Raw genomic sequence first — 20,326 nt, 5'->3', positions numbered from 1 at the left:
GCTAGCATTACATTGATCCCAAAACCATACAAAGACCACACCAAAAAGGAGAATTACAGACCAATATCCTTAACGAACATGGATGCAAAAATTCTCACCAAAATTCTAGCCAATAGGTTCCAACAGTACATTAAAAGGATTATTCACCTCGGCCAAATGGATTTATTCCTGGGTTGCACGGTTGGTTCAACATCCGCAAATCAATGAAAGTGATACAATATATTAATAAAAGAAAGAACAAGAACCATATGATACTCACAATAGATGCTGAAAAAGCATTTAACAAAGTACAGCATCCTTTCCTGATCAAAACTCTTCGAAGTGTAGGGATAGAGGGTACATACCTCCATATCATCAAAGCCATCTATGAAAACCCACAGCAAGTATCATTCTAAATGGGGAAAAACTGAGAGCTTTTCCCCTAAGGTCAGGAACATGGCAGGGATGTCCACTATCACCAGTGCTATTCAACATCATACTAGAAGTCCTAGCCTTGGCAATCAGACAAGAAAAAAAAAATTAAAGACATCCAAATCAGTAAAGAAGAAGTCAAACTATCACTCTTTGCTGATGATATGATACTTTATGTGGAAAACTCAAAAGACTCCACTCCAAAACTGCTAGAACTCATAAAGGAATTCAGTAAAGTGTCAGGATATAAAGTCAATGCACAGAAATCAGTTGCATTTCTATATACCAGCAGCAAGATAGAAGAAAGAGAAATTAAAGAATTGATACCATTTACAATTGCACCCCAAAGCATGAGATACCTAGGGATAAACCTAAGGAAAGAGCCAAAGAATCTCTACGCAGAAAACTGTAAAGTACTCATGAAAGAAATTGAGGAAGACATGAAGAAATGGAAAAACATTCCATGCTCCTGGATTGGAAGAAGAAATATTGTGAAAATGTTTATGCTACCTAAAGCAATCTACACATTTAATATAATCCCTATCAAAATCCCATCCATTTTTTTCAAAGAAGTGGAACAAATAATACTAAAATTTATATGAAACCAGAAAAGACCTTGAATAGCCAGAGGAATGTTGAAAAAGAAAGCCAAAGTTGGTGGCATCACAATTCTAGACTTTAAGCTCTGTTACAAAGCTGCCATCATCAAGGCAGTATGGTACTGACACAAAAATAGACCCATAGATTAGTGGAACAGAATAGAGTGCCCAGGAATAGACCCTCTACTCTATGGTCAACTAATCTTTGACAAAGCAGGAAATAATGTCCAATGGAAAAAAGTCTCTTCAACAAATGGTGTTGGGAAAATCTGACAGCCACAAGGAGAAGAATGAAACTGGACCATTTTCTTACACCATACACAAAAATGGACTCAAAATGGATGAAAGAGGTCAATGTGAAACAGGAATCCATGAAAATCTTTGAGAAGAACACAGGTAGCAACCTCTTCTACCTCAGCTGCAGCAAGTTCTTCCTAGACACATCACCAAAGGCAAAAGAAGCAAGGTCAAAAATGAACTACTGGGACTTCATCAAGATCAAAAGCTTTTGCAAAGCAAAGGAAACAGTCAACAAAAGCAAAAGATAACTGACAGAATAGAAGAAGATATTAGCAAGTGACATATCAGATAAAGGGTGAGTATTCAAAATCTAGAAAGAACTTACCAAATTCAAAACCCAAAGAACAAATAATCCAATCAAGAAATGGGAAAAGGACATGAACAGACATTTCTGCAAAGAAGACATCCAGATGGGCAATGGACATATGAAAAAGTGCTCCATATCACTCGGCATCAGAAAAATACAAATCAAAACCACAATGAGATTCCACTTAACACCAGTCAGAATGGCTAAAATTTTGACGAGTCAGGAAATGACAGATTTTGGAGAGGATGGGGAGAAAGAGGAACCCTTCCACGCTGTTGGTGGGAATGCAAGCTGGTGCAGCCACTCTCGAAAACGGCATAGAAGTTCCTCAAAAAGTTGAAGACTGAGTTACCCTACAACACAGCCTTTGCACTACTGGGTATTTACCCTAAAGATACAAATGTAGTGACCTGAAAGGCACATGTACCTGACTGTTCATAGCAGTAATGTCCACAACTATGGAAAGTATGGAAAGAACCTTGATGTCAAACTATGGACAGAACCTAGATGTCCATCAACAGATGAATGGATAAAGAAGATGTGGTATATATATACAATGGAATAGTATGCAGGCATGAAATGAAATGAAATCTTGTCATTTGCAATGACATGGATGGAAGTAGAGGGTGTTATGCTAAGCGAAATAAGTCAATCAGAGAAAAACAATTATCATATGATCTCTCTGATATGAGGAATTTGAGAGGCAGAGCAGGGTTGATGGGGAGTAGGGAAGGAAAAAAATGAAATAAGATGGGATCAGGAGGGAGACAAACCATAAGAGACTCTTAATCTCACAAAAAAACTGAGGGTTGCTGGGGGTAAGGGGATAGGGAGAGGGTAGTTAGGTTATGGACATTGGGGATGGTGTGTAATATGGTGAGTGCTGTGAAATGTGTAAGCCTAATGATTCATAGACCTGTATCCCTGGGACAAATAATACATTATATGTTAATAAAAATAATTTAAATAAAAAACAAAACAAAAACTATGTGTGTATAATGTTTAGAAAAGATATGCAAAATCGTAAGAAAGTTTTTTAAAAAAAGGAATGTAAATCTATACATTAGGAGAGCATATAGAGTTGTAATATTAGTAATGAGCAAAGTAGAATCCAATGAAAACAGATTCACTAAGGGGATCCTGGGTGGTTCAGTAGGTTAATTGTCTTCCTTTGACTGGGGTCATGATCCTAGGGATCTGGGATTGAGCCCCAGGGCAGGATCCCTGCTCAGTGGGGTATCTGCTTCTCCTTCTCCCTCTGCCCCTCTCCCCTTCAACCCTGTGTTAGTGCTCTCTCTCTCTCTCTCTCTCAAATAAATAAATAAAATCTTAAAAAAAAATAGATTCATTTGGACAAGACCTCATTTTACAATGATGACAATAAAATAAAAAACATGACTAAAGATATTATATTCATACTCCATAAGAACACTAATTTTAAGTACAAAAATATATAGATAGACAACAAAAGATTTGAGGGCTCAAAGAGAAAGTGGCCAAAAATCAGTGACTGAGAATAACATTAACCTACTCCTTTCTAATATTTATAGATGAATTAGAAAAAGAAGACATAGAAAAACATGAATCATCTACTATTGTTGAATTACACATCATATTGTATATATATACTTATTGTAGTTCATTAATCTACAAAAATGCTCAATTTCTCAAAGCATAAGTAATCTATGTCTACTTTTCTTAACATAAATTACTATTTCTGTATTTGTAATAAAAGTCATTATAAATTAGGATTGAGGTAATATGAAATATCAACCATGATAATAAAGTCTTATACAAAATTCCACCATTCTAAAAATGAATAATATTTCCCCATTTAACTCTTGAGTGAAAGAGAAATAAAGACTTCAACTGTGATTAAATAGTTTTCTAATTATTTATAAAACAGCAGTGAGAAAAGAACTTAATGTTTATGAGATACAGAAAAAAACAGTAACCAAAGGTTAAATACATTAAAAATGTGAAGAAATTAAAATTTAATCCATGTAATTATAAGAAGAGAAAAAACAAATGAATACCACAGGAAAGAAGGAATATTTGAAAAATAAACAAAGAAAATAAGGTAAAAAAGAACTTAAAAATAATCAAAGATATCAAAAGAGGACAAATGGTCAAAGATTATCATAAAAGTATTTTAGTAGCAGTTAGTTTTTACAGTGTTTTCAAAGTTTTAAACTCTAACAGAGTATCTAAAACATGGAGGGCTATGTAATTTAGTTTATGAAGCTAGTAAAACTTAGTATCAAAATCTAACTAAGGTAGCCCTAAATAAGCCTAATAACAGCTTATAATTAAATGGCACTCATTTTATGCGAGGTATTATACTTAGCACTATATATAATACATGGGTTAATTTAGTTAATACTCAAAACCTCAAAATGAGATAAGTACTATAATGTTTCCCATTTTACAGATGAGAAAACTAAGGCACAGAGAAATTAATTTGTTTGCCAAGATAGCACAGCTAGCAGATGTCACAGGCAAAACAAATTTACATATGAATTCATATGAACAAATCCTAAATAATATAAACACCAAACTGAATTCTAAAGTACATTAAAAGGATTTTCCATAAGGACCAAGAAGATTTTATTCTGTTAATTTAAATATTGATTCATATTAATAATATATTTTAACATATTATATTCATAAATCAAATGAAAAAGAAATCTAGTAATTTCAATAAAGGCTGAAAAGCATTCCAAGAAATTAACATTTACTTCTCATGTTAAAATCCCCATTAAGACTAAGTGTAAATGTATTCCATATAATGACAATGTCTATCTTAACATTTGTAAAAATCCTGTATGTTGTAACGTTGTAATATTGTGAACTAGATGCCCAAACATCCCCTCCTGTTCAGAACATAGGACAACACAGGATAAAGTTACAGACAGAAAGAGAGATAGACAGACAGACAGAATGGCTGTGCTGGTTGAAAATAAGGAAACTCCTTATTACAAAATTACAACAAACTACAAAATTTAAAAGAGAGAGAGAGAGAGAGGAGATTCTAAAGAAATAAGTTATCTCTTAGCCAGTATCCTTTCCTGGATTTGACTGACCGATTAACTGAGCATGTCTTTATGGAACGAAAGAAAAGTTATAGGTACTACTCAAGTTAGAAGATAGTATCAGAGATTATACAAACTCAAGGATCCTGAAAGGATAATCTAGAACCTTTACACAGACATGCATGAGTATGTGCATGTTTGTGTACTCACAAACACACACACAAAATCATCAAACACACAAGAAAATAGCAGAAAAATCAGCCCCCAGGATTAGGCTTATATAGGTAACAGAGAATGCTGCTAAAAGATACAGAATATAAAATAAATACACTTAATATGTTTAATGAAAAAAACTGTATTAAATATAGATTAATTTAAAAGAGACTACTAGAAAAACAAAATATAGCTAGAAACTTTCTTTATAAAATATGCCAAATAAATTCCATACTGATTAAGGAACTAAGTATAAAAAAGTGAAATAATAAGAATTAAGAAAATGAATACATTTGTCTGATCTTGGGATAGATGAGAGTTTTAGAATTCTAAAGGCATATCAAAAATTCAATTAAAATATTAAAACAATCTTGGCATAATGTCTTATAGCTAAAGTTCTTTAAGTTGTAATAGGTGATTATATAAAACATTTTAAAGGTTCATTTATAAAATAATCTTAACAATAGTGAGACACAAAATCTGGAATGTTTATAACAAATTTAACATACAGTTGTTTTTCATATTTAAAGCACCCTTACAAATCTTTGGGGGGGAACATCACTTTATACCAAAAGTAATCAGTTTTTTAGTAATCAAGTTAATGGCATAAAATACCATTTCCCACTATCTGGTTACTCATACTAAGAAGTCCAAAGCATTACACTGTAACTTAGACTCTTTCCTAAGAAATCACCAAGCTAAACATGAAGATAAAAATGTATCATGGGAAATGTGTCTAATTTGGTAACGCAGGTCTATATTGAGTAATATATATCTAATTATAAATATTGATTCTTACATTTCAATTTTAAAATTAGAAGAATTAGGTCTCAAATTAAATATAACTACGATTTTTGAAAAGATAAAGATGCAATTGGCAGACATTGTCAAGTGAGTTGGAAGACCAGTGGAGAGTATAGGGACTTGCACATAGTAGGACCTCAAAAGAGGAGTCTAAATTTAGTGGATCATAAAATCATAACTTAAACGTTTTATTTAACATTATAAATATACCGTACTTAAGAAAAATGATTAAATAGTGGAGAAAAGGAATGAATGAATGAATGAATGAATGAATGAAACATTTCTTTTTAAGATGGAAAGTCAGTGGGCAATATTTAATGGTGATGAAAGTACTAAGAATATTATTTAGATATTGTCTGTAAGATGTGTTTTTCCAGAACTTAATAGAAGAAATGGCCCAATTTGGTTAAATTTGAAAATGAGATCGGGGGATGAATAAATTGAAGAGGATACTATTGTTATTTATTTTATTCTCTTCCCTACTGTTAAAATTTGTTTTTACTATGTATGGTTTTTATAATAATTGAAAAATATTTATACACAAAAATCCTCACTAAAACATTGGTTACAATAAACAAAATAAGAAACAATCTATATAGTTATATAAAGTTGAGTGGGTAAATAAATTATGGTATGTCCACATAATGATGATTCAGGTGTTAAAACCAGATTTCAGAAAAACACTCAATAGTTTGGGGGAAAAACTCATGTGAAATTAGCATAAACATGTTAATAAGAATGTTTATAATGAATTACCACTGCATTGTATGCTTATTTTTCTACCTTTCAATATTTTATCAGGATTTCGGAAAATAATATACTTCTTTACAAAGTAAAAAAAGTAAAAAAAGAAGTACAGAAAAAAGTTAAAAGATATTACTGAAAATAACATGATTTAGTTGTTACTACAAAAAGATAAGGAGCTATAAAATGAAAAACGACCTTAATAATTCACCATTTGAGATTTAAAATAATCAGAGTTTTAATCTTTTAAGATTTAAGACTGTAGGGCTTAGGTTGATAATCTTATCATTTTAAAAGAAAGCAGGTAAGCTACACCATGCCAAAGAAACATTGCCAGTGTTTTAACTGGGAAACCACTGGAGGAAAAACCCTATATTGTAACCATGATTTATTTTAGTTTTTCCCAAGAGAAGAATCCACTCTTAGCGATATAAAAAAACCGTTTCAGATAGGTCCTAATGTTCTACTTAACTTTGGCAAGCAACTCTCGTGGACATAGCTCCTTGACATTTTTTTATCAAGGAGTTATTTTGGCATTTGATTCTTCAATGTTTGGACTTCATCATGAGTTCAATCCTCAAAGAAAGTATTTGGCTTAAATTTCTATCGGCGTCTTTCCCTTCATTAACTTATGACAACTACCTATTTTTAGTCCTTTATGTACACGTTTTGCTTTCTGTCCATGGACTACATCTCAGTGTATGAAGTCTGTTCTCTCCTCCCCCTGCAACTCACACATCCCTCAATGAATGCTGTCTCTTCACACTAGAAACCACAAAAACTACAATAAACAATTCAATAAATAACAAGATACTAAAAAACTACATATATCACAGATTTCTGATTAATCAGAAGATAGATAAACATAGCTATATAAATATGTATATATGAATATACACACATATGCTTATAATGCAAAATAAATTATTCAACTCTTTTTGCTTTTAGAGCATAATTAATTTTAATTAATTTACAGAAAAATAATTATTGAGATGAATAAAAAACTGCTTCCTGGAGGTAACATTGATAGATATGAGAATAAAATTATTAAGTAAAATTTACTGTAAAATATTACCCTAAAAATAATCATATCTGGCTTTTCATTGTCCTTTTATCAGAACAACAGTTCTTTGTTCTTGCTCTTACCTCGTCGCGCGTGTTTTTCATCCTTCACACAGACTTCATTTAAGGAACCAATTGGATCACAATGGCATGGCTGGCATGGTCTTGGATAATTTGGAGATACCTAACAAGAATAGTAAAGGGCTCTTAGTCAAATGTAATAAAAACACAAGTATTTTTTAATTTGGCAAACTTTTAAGGACAAAATAAATTTAATAATACATAATAATAAATTATATGGAGAAAACAGTATAGGAAATAATCTTCAATATATATTTGCAATTTCTAAAATCCCTTCTTCTAAATAGAGCCACCAACCTAAAACAGATAGTAAAATACACTTGTATTTATTTGCTACCTATATTCAGGAATTATCAAGATTCGGCCATGTGAGTTTCATGATTTTTCATTCTTTGCTGAAGTTTAAAGAAAACTTCAGATAGAGTACTTTAATCCTTAGACATTTCAGGATGCATCTTTTTTTTTATAATCATGGTATCATTATAATAAACAAAAAATATTTGATAGCTCTAATATATATATTCCTTAACAAAATCCTTCTGATTGTTTTTTCTGTATGTTTTTCTTTTCTTATACCACAGTTCAAAATTAGTAATTTCCCCAAATTTACTTTTTAGGAAGTTTGTTCATGTTGATTATGATGTGACTGACTAAACAGAAATTTAGTGCTGAAAAAAAAGATAATATTAAGTAGGGAAATTAACCATTTGGCTTCCTGAGAGGCAGCGTCAGCCAAGGGCACACAATGTACCGTCTCCACAATTAGAAAAATGTGAGCTCGTATCTCAGTGTGGGTGCTGACTACATGGCCTCATTTAACTTCTCTACTTCCTTGTGATATGAAGATATCAGTAAAAACAATAATAACATTCTTAAGCTAAAATTAAAAGGAAGAACAAATAAATGTTCTGATAAGATTCCTCAGATTTATTATTCAATACAACTAATTTTAATGCTAAAATATTTTAATTAAACAAACCTAGACTGTGAAAATATGCTGTAATTACAACACTTGGTTTCTAGACGCAATAGGGTAAGAAGGAAAAAAAAAGCATTTGCCTAGGATATACCTAAATACTGTGCACATGCTCTCTCTCTGTCTCTCTCTACATATAAATAAGTCTATTCACATAAATATATATACTTACCCCATAAAATGTAGCCAGACATATGTATATATCCATGCTTAATTTAGAAATGGAAACTTGTTTACTAATATAAATCAAAGTGTTATAACTAGAGTTATTTACGTTTCTGATAGAATATCAATCAACTATATTCATAGATCAGTTTTAAAATCATCATTTTAAAGATACATTTATTCATTCCCCATTATGAAGTAAGAACTGCACAAAGCACAGATAGGTAATGCTTGGTGTCTGCTTTAAATAAGCATACAGGAATAACAAGCTTGGAAGACACTAATTAAGTAGAATGTGCATGATAAAACAGACATACAAACAGAGCATTAGGACACAATAACACAACACAAGGAAGTCAACAATGTTTCACAGAAGTGACATTTAGACTGAAGCTTGAAGTATGAGTAACAGTTTCAGAGTAAGGATGGCAGAAGGGCTCTCCCACTAGAAAAAAAAAAAAACAAAACAAAACACTAAGACATGAAAACAAAAAATGAAAAAAAAAAAAAAACCCTCTGTGGGTTAAAGAAAAAAATTCTTTTCAATGGAACCTTGGCTGTAATAAATATGATTTATGATTCCAGTGATAAGCTTGGGTAAATCAAAGTCCCCTAATTGATTCTCTCTCTTTGTGGTAATTGGGGAAACTTGCCAGATTGCTGACCAGGAAACCTTCTAACATGAGATCCTATAAATATATCAACTTTGCACATGATTTTAAATTTATTAAAATAATTTTATTAAATTTTTATTAAAATAATTTAGATTACTCAAAATAAACAATGCATTATATATATTTGATTTAAATATTAAGTATATGGATTTAGTAAGTAAATCTTAAATCAAATTTCAGAACAATAACTTTCAAAATATTGTAGAGATATTATTTATCTGAAAACCTCAATGCAAAAAATTTTTCTTTTTTATCTTTAAAAATGACATGGACTTTTGGGGCCCTTGGGAGGCTCAGTCGGTTGAACGTCCAACTCTTGATTTCAGGTCTGGTCATGATATCATCAGTCTTGTGTTGGCTCCATGCTCAGTGGGGAGTCTGCTTCTCTCATATCCCTCTGCCCCTTCTTCTGCTCAGAAGCTCTATCTTTCTCTCAAATAAATAAATAAAACTTAAAAAAAAAAAAAAAAGAAATGGACTTCTACCCAAATATTTGGCACTTGAGTGATTTAAATTTTTAACATATAGTGTAGCAAAATTATTTTTATAAGTGTTAAAACCCCATAATTTAGGCTCCAATTCACTTAATTTCTTGTAATAAAAATATGAAGTCTCCAGGTTTGATCATGGCAGAGTTTTGTATGGTCTAATCTACTCTCAGATAACAATTATTAATTCTGGATAAAATAATGGAAGTAAAATATTTAAGGGCCTGGAATATTAATCAAAAGCAGGCAGAACCTAAACAAATTAGAGTTTGAAAAAAAAAATTAGGTGAGATCTATGTTCAAAGATGGGAAGCACCAGAATCTGCATATCGAAACCCTTCAAATGCTTAACTGATCCCTTAATCTTACATCCATTCAGTAGACTCCAAATAATACAGCGAAAAGTAACAGCTGGAAAGCTCAATGATGAAGTAGAGTTTTCCCATCTGTATCCCATAAAGCAAACAGAGATTGGAGTTGTCTACCAAGTTAGCCAATATTAGACAACCACCTTGAGTTTACTGTTAATCTGTCCTAACACAGCGTAAAGCAAGCCTCTAAATAATCCAGCTTAAAGCTACTAGGACAAATAAAGGGACTCAGGTATGGGATATAACATCAATATTTGAAAATCTTGATAATAATAACATTAAACAATTTTAAAATTATTTTTTATAATACACTGAGAACTAACAAAAGACATGCAAGATCTCTGTACTAAAAACACTGCTATGAATATTTAAAGGACATATAAATAATCAGAGAGACATACTATGTTCATTGATTACAAGACTCAATATTAGTGTTCTCTCCATACTTGAATTTAGATTCTATATAAGACTCTCAACTAATATTTCTGTCATTGATTTGTACATGAATATAAAAAGAAATTGTGATCCGAAATAATCTTCAAAAGGAAGACTAAAGTTAGTGTATTTATGTTTCTGAATTCAAGACTTATTCAAGGTAAATCAGTCAAGATACCATGCTATTAATACAAGGATGGACAAACATGGGACATAGATCTGTCATGGGACAGATCTAGGGCTCCAGAAACTGACCCACGTGATCAAACCACATGATTTGCAACAAATGCCGCAAAACAATTTATTTATTTCTCAAGATTTTACTTATTTATTTGAGAGAGCAAGTGAGCACAGGTGCCCTGCCTCAAAGCAATTTAAAGGAGAAAAAGAATATAAAATCTTTTAAAATAAACAAACAAATAAATAAAAATGAAATCTTAAATAAATAAATGAATGACTAAGTAAATAAAATCTTAAAAAAAAAAAAAAAAGGCAGGAGGATGCCTGGGTGACTCAGTGGGTTAAGTGTCTGCCTTCAGCTCAGGTCATGATCCCAGGACCCTGGAATAGAGTTCTGCATTGGTCTCTTAGCCCAATGGGAGCCTGCTTCTTCCCCTGCTTGTTCTCTCTGTCTCAGAAATAAAGAAAGAAGAATAAAAGAAAGAAAGAAATGGAGAGAGAGAGAGAGAAGGAGAGAGAGGGAAGGAAGGGAGGGAGGAAAAGAAAGAGGAAAACAAAGAACTTAAAAAATGGTTCTGGAACAACATTAACCATGTAGATCTTAATCACTGTTTTATACCACATCCAAAGATCTACTTGAGATGGGGCATAGATCTGAAAGCTAAAATTATAATGTTTCTGGAATAAAAAAAAATACTTTGGATTGAAGGGAAAGTTCATAAGACAAGATATAAGAATAGACAATAAGCACTTAACAGGAAATTACATGCAAAATGGGATCAGCTGTAAGGTTATAATAGAAGATCTGTGGTAGCACCAAGCATTGATGGGAATGACTTAATGATTGCCAAATACCCACTTGCCACACGTGTTGTACCCACTAGAATTGCTAACAAAAAAGACAGTCCAATACCAAATATCAGAAATTATATGGAAGAACTGGAACTCACACATTTTTGGTGAATAGGTAAAATACTGTTACTAATTTGGCAAAATGTTGGCAGTTTCTTATAAAGTCATATAAAGATATATTAATATCCTATAAAACAAGTATTCTATCCCTAGATAGTTATGCAAGCAAGGTAAGTAAAACTTGACCACAAACTCGCTTAAATAAAATATATCTTTCTGTGGTCATATTTTATTTAATATAAGCAGTGTTTTATAGGAGCTAGCCAGAAACTGAAAATGACACAAATACCTACCAAAAGAATGGATTAAAAATTGTAGTACATTCACGCAAATGAATAATAAGCTCAGTACTATTTAAAAAAAAAAAAAAAGAACTACAGATGCACCCACTATGGATAACTCTTTAAATGTTATACTGAGTGAAAGAAAGAAAACAAAATTGTATTCATTTTATGATTTCATTTTTATGAAATTCACTAAGAGGCAAAACTAATTGAACGTTCTAACAATCAGCTTGCCAAGGGGTGAGGATTGACAGGAATGGGGCACAACAGAACTTTCTAGAGAGATAGAAATGTTTTACTCCACATCCTCAAAGATTTATCCAGTTTCCATTCTGAAACATTCCTAGTCACCTCTCAGATTTGCAGTCAAACTGTTAAGAAAAGCTTTCAAAATTATTTTTCTATATAATACATCTCTATATGAAAAGGCCAAAAAAAACACTTTGTGAAAGAAAAAGCATACTTTACCCCTTTGGGTCTGAAGAAACCATCAATGCATGTCTCACAGTTTATACCAGCAGTGTTTTGAGTGCAGTTAATACACACACCCCCTCCAATGTACTTTCCATGTATATTTAAACTCAGATTTCTTCTGGCAACATTTTCATCATAGTAGCATTCTTCAGCTTTCCCATGACAATTGCATGCTGCATTAGGGAAAAATAAATTCATAAACATTAATTTCAGGTTTCATATTTACTGAAAAATCATTTTCTGTTATATAACATTTTTTATATTCTATGAGAAATTATGTTGCATTAGTGTATATATATATATATATATATATATACATATATATATATATATATATATACACACACACATATATATTACAAAAGTATCCAGAAAGTATTTGGGTTTATTGAATGTGTTGATAAATTCATGCCTTTTAATAGAACTTGAAATAATTAAAACCTATAAATTGAGCTGAATCATATGAAATTGCCAATATTTGACTGACTTTATCTTAAAAAATTGAAATTCCTCATGGTTCACCCAGTAATTTCCTATTATAACAAATAAGAAATTATTGACCTATGGAACTGAATGATTACAATCCAGGTAATCTGCAATGGGTAATTATTATATGTGAATTTCAGTGTTAGATCCTATGGGTAAAAAAGGACACTTAAGACACATTTGCTTTTTTACACTTCTGATAATAACTAAAACTTGGGATTTTTTTTATATTCTACATTCTGTTTTAAGTCTTTTATATCTATTGCCATAGATTTTAATTCTCAAAATAGCTTTCTCAGTTAGGGGCTCATATTCATCTCTTTTCATCTACTAGGGACAGTAGTGAACTAATTATAGAAGGTAACCAAATCAGTCTTGCCAACCTCACTCTGAATTCAGGCTCCTGAGTCTACAGGGCTAACACTGGCAAATTCCTTCAAGTTCTATCTGATAAGAGAGATGAACTCTATCATAAGTGCCAAGGAACCAGGGCAAAATGAGAGCCAGTTTGCTTAGTGCCTGAGATCCCACTGTGTTGCACCAGTCATGGCTATCCGGTACTTAGTCATGTGATATAGGGAACTTCTTAATTTCACTAAGGCTCCGTTTCCAGAAACATGCAGAGGCCAACAGTAATTACCAGATTGGAATATTTAAAAGCATTAAGTGAGAAAATGCCTGTAGAATCATTAACACAATGCCTTGTAAATAAGTTCTTAATTGATTTTTCCAATACCCTTCCCCCTTGATCCTTCTTGTCTTCCAATCCCCTTCTCTTCTTCCTCCTTCTCTGTTTCATGTCATATTATAAGAGTTCAGAGATGTGAAAAAATTATCCCCCCAGAAGGAATTGGGTAAGGCTTTAAAATAAATGGGTAAAATTTATTTTAGGATGGGTACTAGGGAAAAAGATATGTAGACTCTCCTTCCACAGATGCTGAGTTTCTCAGGTGTTCTTACATGACTTCCACATACATGTGTGGAGGGGCGCATGTGTATATACAGATTTATGTGTGGGGCACATAGCTTAGTCTCTCCCACCCCACAAAGGGAAACATTTGTAAACTGTTCTGAACTATTCCCAAATTTTAGTAATAGTAAAAAGTATAGCTCTTTCTCTATTAGCATGTTTCCTCCATGGCTACACAGGGTACTTCTTGAATGGGGTGTTTAATACCCTCTTAATGGGTAATTATATTGTTTCCAGATTCCTCTTTTATAAGTAACACTGAGTAGGTAATAGCCCAAGGAGGTGGGGGAGGACTGGGGGTTCTAATGTCATACCGATTCCCATTTGCCAGCTGTGCGACTCTGAGAAGAAAATTTAAATCCTGGTGTCATTTTTTTTTTAAGATTTATTTATTTATTTGACAGAGAGAAAGAGAGAGAGCACAAGCAGGGGGAGTGGCAGGCAAAGGGAGAGGGAGAAATAGGCTCCCCCCTGGGTAAAGAGCCCAACATGCAGAGTGCCCAACATGCGGCTCAATCCCAGAATTTGGGATCATGACCTGAGCCAAAGGCAGAGACTTAACCCACTGAGCCACCCAGGTGCCCCACTTGGTGACATTTTTATGCTTCCCTTTTCTGGATGTTGTGAGAGCGCAAACACCCAGTGGAATGGCTGGCACACAGGAAATAGTCCTGCTACTATACAACCACATCTCTAGGCTAAATTCCTACAAGTGTAATTTCAAGTCAAATTTCAACTTCAATTAACTTGAAAAATTTCCCTCCAAAAATGTGATGTCAGATTACTTTCCTTCCAACAGATATGATAAAAATTCAACCGTAGCCTCACCAACACTATGTATTATCAACCCTCTTTATTTGTTCCTGGACATAGTAAGCATTCAGGTATTTGTTAAGTGAATGAATGATAACTTTTGCCAAATTGAAAAGAGTATTTTCATTGTTTTATTTGGTACTTCTTTTATTATGAGTAAGTGTGAGAATCTCTTTAGATGGTTTTAAATCTTTTCTTTTCCTGTTTGAATCTTTGCTCATTTTTAACCGGTTTATTGAATTCTCTCTCTCTTTTTTTAATTCTTTCTTATTGCTATAGAAGACATCTTAATATAGTAAGAATACTATCTCCTTGTCTTGTTTGTAGCAAATACTTTCCCTGGTCTAAAAATCCTAAATCTAAACTTTGGTTTAGAATATAGGATTCTTGCTATACTGATGGAAAGTTTTCAAACTTTTTTCTAGGGAACCTATAGTCATAAATATAAATCTCTAGGTATTATAAGCGGTTTTATACCTTTAGGACAATAACAAGAAATCTTACAAATTTTACAACAAATGTTGTAAAAATATATTGCAAGAAACAGACAAGATTTCTGCTTCCAGTGTAAGTAAAGGGAAATATAGAGGAATGCAAATTGATTCACACATTATGTAGATTTAGTATTTATAACTGTGAGCTAAGTAGGTAAAACACGGATGCTTGGGGAGCCCTGCTTTTCAAATTCCATGCCAGGGCCCTCTGCCTACAACTCCCATGGCTCTTTTAAAGGCACTGCACCTGCAAAGTTCCCTATGTATAGCCTTAGAGAACACGGATGGTTCCCAGTCACAAAGAGCAATTTTCCACTCTGCCATCAGCAGTTTGCTATTTCACAGAATAACTAAGACACATGATAGAAATGGTCTTTAGTATAGGCTTAGCAAGGGAAGAAATATTCTTTGCTTTTTAGAGATATATCCTGCCTTAAGTAAGCCAAATTGATGAAAATCCAAATTAAACTCAAAAGAATTAGTAGGTAATTATTCATTTCATAGAAGGATTTGTCATGTTACAGAAGGGGTTTTCTACATCTTAAGGTGATTGGAACACAATTCAACTTGGAAAAGAAAATTTTCATATAAGCTTTTAGGAATGTATACATTGCCAAAAACATGATATTTATGCAAGGTTCTATGGTTTGGATTCTTGTGTCCCATTTGTGGACAAAAAGAAAAACTTTTTTTTTTTTTTAATTTGGAAATACCGCCTTCCATCTGTTCAATGAGAAAAGATGATTGTTTCATAATTCCACTATTTAAAATTATATATATAGTAATTAGTGGTGATGTGCTTTTGTATTGCTTTACCCATCCCTATTCCTCACAAATTTAAGCTAAACTTTTTGTTTCCTTGTGTAAACACACATACATAAGTGGAGTATACTAAAGGATTTTGCAGATCACTTTACAAAATTAAAACTGTGTGGGAGAATGTCAGGGGCAAAAGGAAGAACCCCTGCCCTCAAATGCTACTCCCACTTGTGATTGCTGATATTCATCAGAAGAAGAGAAATATAATTAAATTCAAAGAAGTCTGAGAACATGAGTGGCATTGCACTTAAGTTCACTCTTAGGAATGAATGTCTGCTTTCACTGGGAGCAGCTTTGGAGAACCTGAAGGATGGTCAGGAATGGGGTAGGGGATATGCAAAGAAAACAAAAGCTGGGACTCTGGATGCCCCTTTTACCACAGTGGGGGGTGGTGGCCCATTTCTACAGCTATAACTCAGTAACCATGGGTGATTTCTAACAAAACATCTTCACAACCAGGCAGACACAAATCAAAAGGCAAAAAAAAAAAAAAAAAAAAAAAAAAAGGGAACACCTGGGTGGCTCAGTTGGTTAAGTACCATCTCTTGGTTTTGGCTCAGGTCATGATCTCAAGGTTGTGAGATGGAGCCCTGAATCAGGTTCAGTGCCCAGCACGAAGTCTCCTTACAATTCTCTCTCTCCCTCTGCCCCTCCCCATCTCTAAAATAAGTAAGTAAATCTTTTCTATAAAAGGGCAAAAAAGGTGAGTACAGAAAATGGAGGGACTCAAGACATTGATAGTATATTAGTATATGCAGTATCTAAAAAATTCAAAAGAAAATATTTTATGATTGGGGGGATTTTATGATGAATGTTTCCTATAATTCAATAGTTTTAAGAACCTACCATATCTGACACAGGATACATGATAAAATTCTTTTAAATAATATAAAAAGTTGGTATTAGGTTAAAATGTCTACCAAGCCTGTTTGGGGGCAATATATACTTATGAAAGTAAAAAAAAAATGTAGCTAGGACTCAATAAAATATTAATATTTGAATTCAACTGAATTGGGCATCGTGGTTATTTTGATGTACAGCTCAGCACAAGTCTTTGTTTTTAGGTCTCATCTTGGCCTGAGCAGATCTCCAGAACGCAGGTGTCTCTAGCATACATATTACCACGTTCGGCCAGTTGACAATTTTAGGCTACAAAGTCATCTGCTATACTTCTTGAGTATTTCCCTTCTGAAAAAACTGGACATATGCACTTGTCTTCAAAAGTGCTAACATTCAAGTGTGAATGAGTGTTTGTTGACATGTGTTTTCACAGCCAGTTGTTTTACTGTATTTCATCACTGGCTTTTTTTCTTGGTTGTCACCATCCCATAATTGCTACAGCCTAGTTTATGCTAATGATTATCATTGGTGTCATTTCTAATATTAGTATCTTATATTATTATTAATGAGAAATCGTACATTTAAAATATTAATTGTTATTATTAAAATAAATATTTTTCTATAAATTTGATTTTTTGCCTTCTCTGTTACCTTCTAGTCTCATATTCTTCCCAGCTAATGGGAAGACTTTTATAAGTATAATTTATCAGTATACTTTAATAAGTATAACTAATGAATCAGAGTGTTTTGGTTTTGTCTTTTAGGTAATGATATAGTTCTAGTTGGAAAGGTGTAATCTCTCCCCTCTGTTTCTTCCTCCGTTAGATGATTGATATGCTAGAGCTGTTTACTAGGGAACGAGCTACAAAGGGAGAAGGCAGAAGAATCTGGAGCTCTGCTGGTTTCAGAACCATTTTACAAACATATAAATGTATTAGAAAATTTGGGGCGCCTGGGTGACTCAGTGGGTTAAGCCTCTGCCTTCGGCTTGGGTCGTGGTCCCGGGGTCCTGGGATCGAGCCCTGCATTGGGCTATCTGCTTGGTGGGAAGCCTGCTTACTCCTCTCTCTCTGACTGCCTCTCTGTCTACTTGTGATCTCCATCTGTCAAAAAAATAAAATCTTAAAAAAAAAAGAAAATTAGTCTCTATATAGTGTAGGTTTTGTTTATTTGCATTTCTAGTGGAGTGTGTGTATGTGAGTACATAGTTGATCCTTAAACAACATGGATTTTTGAGCTGTGTGGATCTACGTATACACAGACTTTTCTCAATAAATATATTGGAAAAATTGGGGGGGATTTTTGACCATTTAAAAAACTTAAAAATGTGGAGGAGGAGTCAAGATGGTGGAGAAGTAGCAGGCTGAGACTACATCAGCTAGCAGGAGATCAACTAGATACCTTATCTAAAGAGTGCAAATACCTGCAAATCCATCAGCAGATTGAAGAGAAGAAGAACAGCAATTCTGGAAACAGAAAAACAACCACTTTCTGAAAGGTAGGACCGGCGGAGAAGTGAATCCAAAGCTAAGGGAAGATAGACCCCGGGGGGAGGGGCCGGCTCCCGGCAAGCGGCGGAGCAATGGAGCACAAAATCAGGACTTTTAAAAGTCTGTTCTGCTGAGGGACATCACTCCAGAGGCTAAACCGGGGCGAACCCCACGTGGGGTCAGCGTGGCCTCAGGTCCCGCAGGGTCACAGAAGGATCGGGGGTGTCTGAGTGTCGCAGAGCTTGCGGGTATTGGAACGGGAAAGCTGGCTACAGAGACAGAGCCGACAGTGAGCTCGCAGCTAAGGGTTACCTTGAACCGGTCGCAGGCTCGGTGAGCTCGGAGCACGACCGGAGGTCAGGGAGACGGGAGTTACTGGGAGCTGTTCTCTGAGGGCGCACTGAGGAGTGGGGCCCCGGGCTCTGGGCTCCTCCAGGCCAGAGACCAGGAGGCCGCCATTTGTATTCCTGTCCTCCAGAACTCTATAGAAAGCGCTCAGGGAACAAAAGCTCCTGAAAGCAAACCCAAGCGGATTACTCAGTCGGGCCCCTGGTAAGGGCGGTGCAATTCTGCCTGGGGCAAAGACACTTAAGAATCACTACACCAGGCCCTCCCCCAGAAGATTAACAAGAAATCCAGCCAAGACCAAGTTCACCTATCAAGGAGTGCAGTTTCAATACCAAGGAAAGAAGCAGAATTCCAGAGGAGGAGAAAGCAAAACACAGATTTCATGGCTTTCTCCCTGTGATTTTCTTTTTTTTTTTTTTTTCCTGTGATTTTTTTAGTCTTGCAGTTAATTTAATTTTTTTTTCCTTTTTTTCTCTTCTTATGCTAAAATTTTTTTTAACTTTTACCCCTTTCTTTTTCTAACGTTTTTAACTAGTTTATCTAATATATATATTTTTTCCTTTTTATATCTTTCTTTATTCGTTTTATTTTTTAAAATTCTTTTATTTTATTTATTTTTCTTTTTTTTTAATTCTTCCTTTTTGAACCTCTTTTTATCCCCTTTCTCCCCCCTCACAATTTGGGATCTCTTCTGTTTGGTTAAAGCATATTTTCCTGGGGTTGTTGCCACCCTTTTAGTATTTTACTTGCTCCTTCATATACTCTTATCTGGACAAAATGACAAGACGGAAAAATTCAACACAAAAAAAAGAACAAGAGGCAGTACCGAAGGCTAGGGACCTAATCAATACAGACATTGGTAATATGTCAGATATAGAGTTCAGAATGACAATTCTCAAGGTTCTAGCCGGGCTTGAAAAAGGCATGTAAGATATTAGAGAAACCCTCTCAGGAGATATAAAAGCCCTTTCTGGAGAAATAAAAGAACTAAAGTCTAACCAAGTTGAAATCAAAAAAGCTATTAATGAGGTGCAATAAAAAATGGAGGCTCTCACTGCCAGGATAAATGAGGCAGAAGAAAGAATTAGTGATATAGAAGACCAAATGACAGAGAATAAAGAAGCTGAGCAAAAGAGGGACAAACAGCTACTGGATCACGAGGGGAGAATTCGAGAGATAAGTGACACCATAAGACGAAACAACATTGGAATAACTGGGATTCCAGAAGAAGAAGAAAGAGAGAGGGGAGCAGAAGGTATACTGGAGAGAATTATTGGGGAGAATTTCCCCAATATGGGAAAGGGAACGAGAATCAAAATTCAGGAGGTTCAGAGAACGCCCCTCAAAATCAATAAGAATAGGCCCACACCCTGTCACCTAATAGTAAAATTTACAAGTCTCAGTGACAAAGAGAAAATCCTGAAAGCAGCCCAGGAAAAGAAGTCTGTAACATACAATGGTAAAAATATTAGATTGGCAGCTGACTTATCCACAGAGACCTGGCAGGCCAGAAAGAGCTGGCATGATATTTTCAGAGCACTAAACGAGAAAAAC

At 34.0% G+C, this 20,326-nt stretch overlaps 1 protein-coding gene across 1 annotated transcript in view; it reads right to left on the bottom strand.

Moving 5' to 3' along the window:
- The window catches only part of LAMA2 (laminin subunit alpha 2), a 638,355-nt gene that overhangs the window by 366,919 nt on the left and 251,110 nt on the right, over positions 1-20,326 (bottom strand). The window contains exons 8-9 of the mRNA XM_059400698.1: positions 12,507-12,685; positions 7,557-7,656 (exon numbers count right to left, since the gene is read on the bottom strand). Of these exons, the coding sequence (XP_059256681.1) occupies positions 7,557-7,656; positions 12,507-12,685 (279 nt within the window). The remainder of the gene's footprint in view (positions 1-7,556; positions 7,657-12,506; positions 12,686-20,326) is intronic.

This window comes from Mustela nigripes, chromosome 5, assembly GCF_022355385.1.
Source record: "Mustela nigripes isolate SB6536 chromosome 5, MUSNIG.SB6536, whole genome shotgun sequence".
NCBI lineage: Eukaryota > Metazoa > Chordata > Mammalia > Carnivora > Mustelidae > Mustela > Mustela nigripes.
Note: the sequence above shows the minus strand (reverse complement) of the source record. Positions and strands in the feature narration are given on the sequence as shown.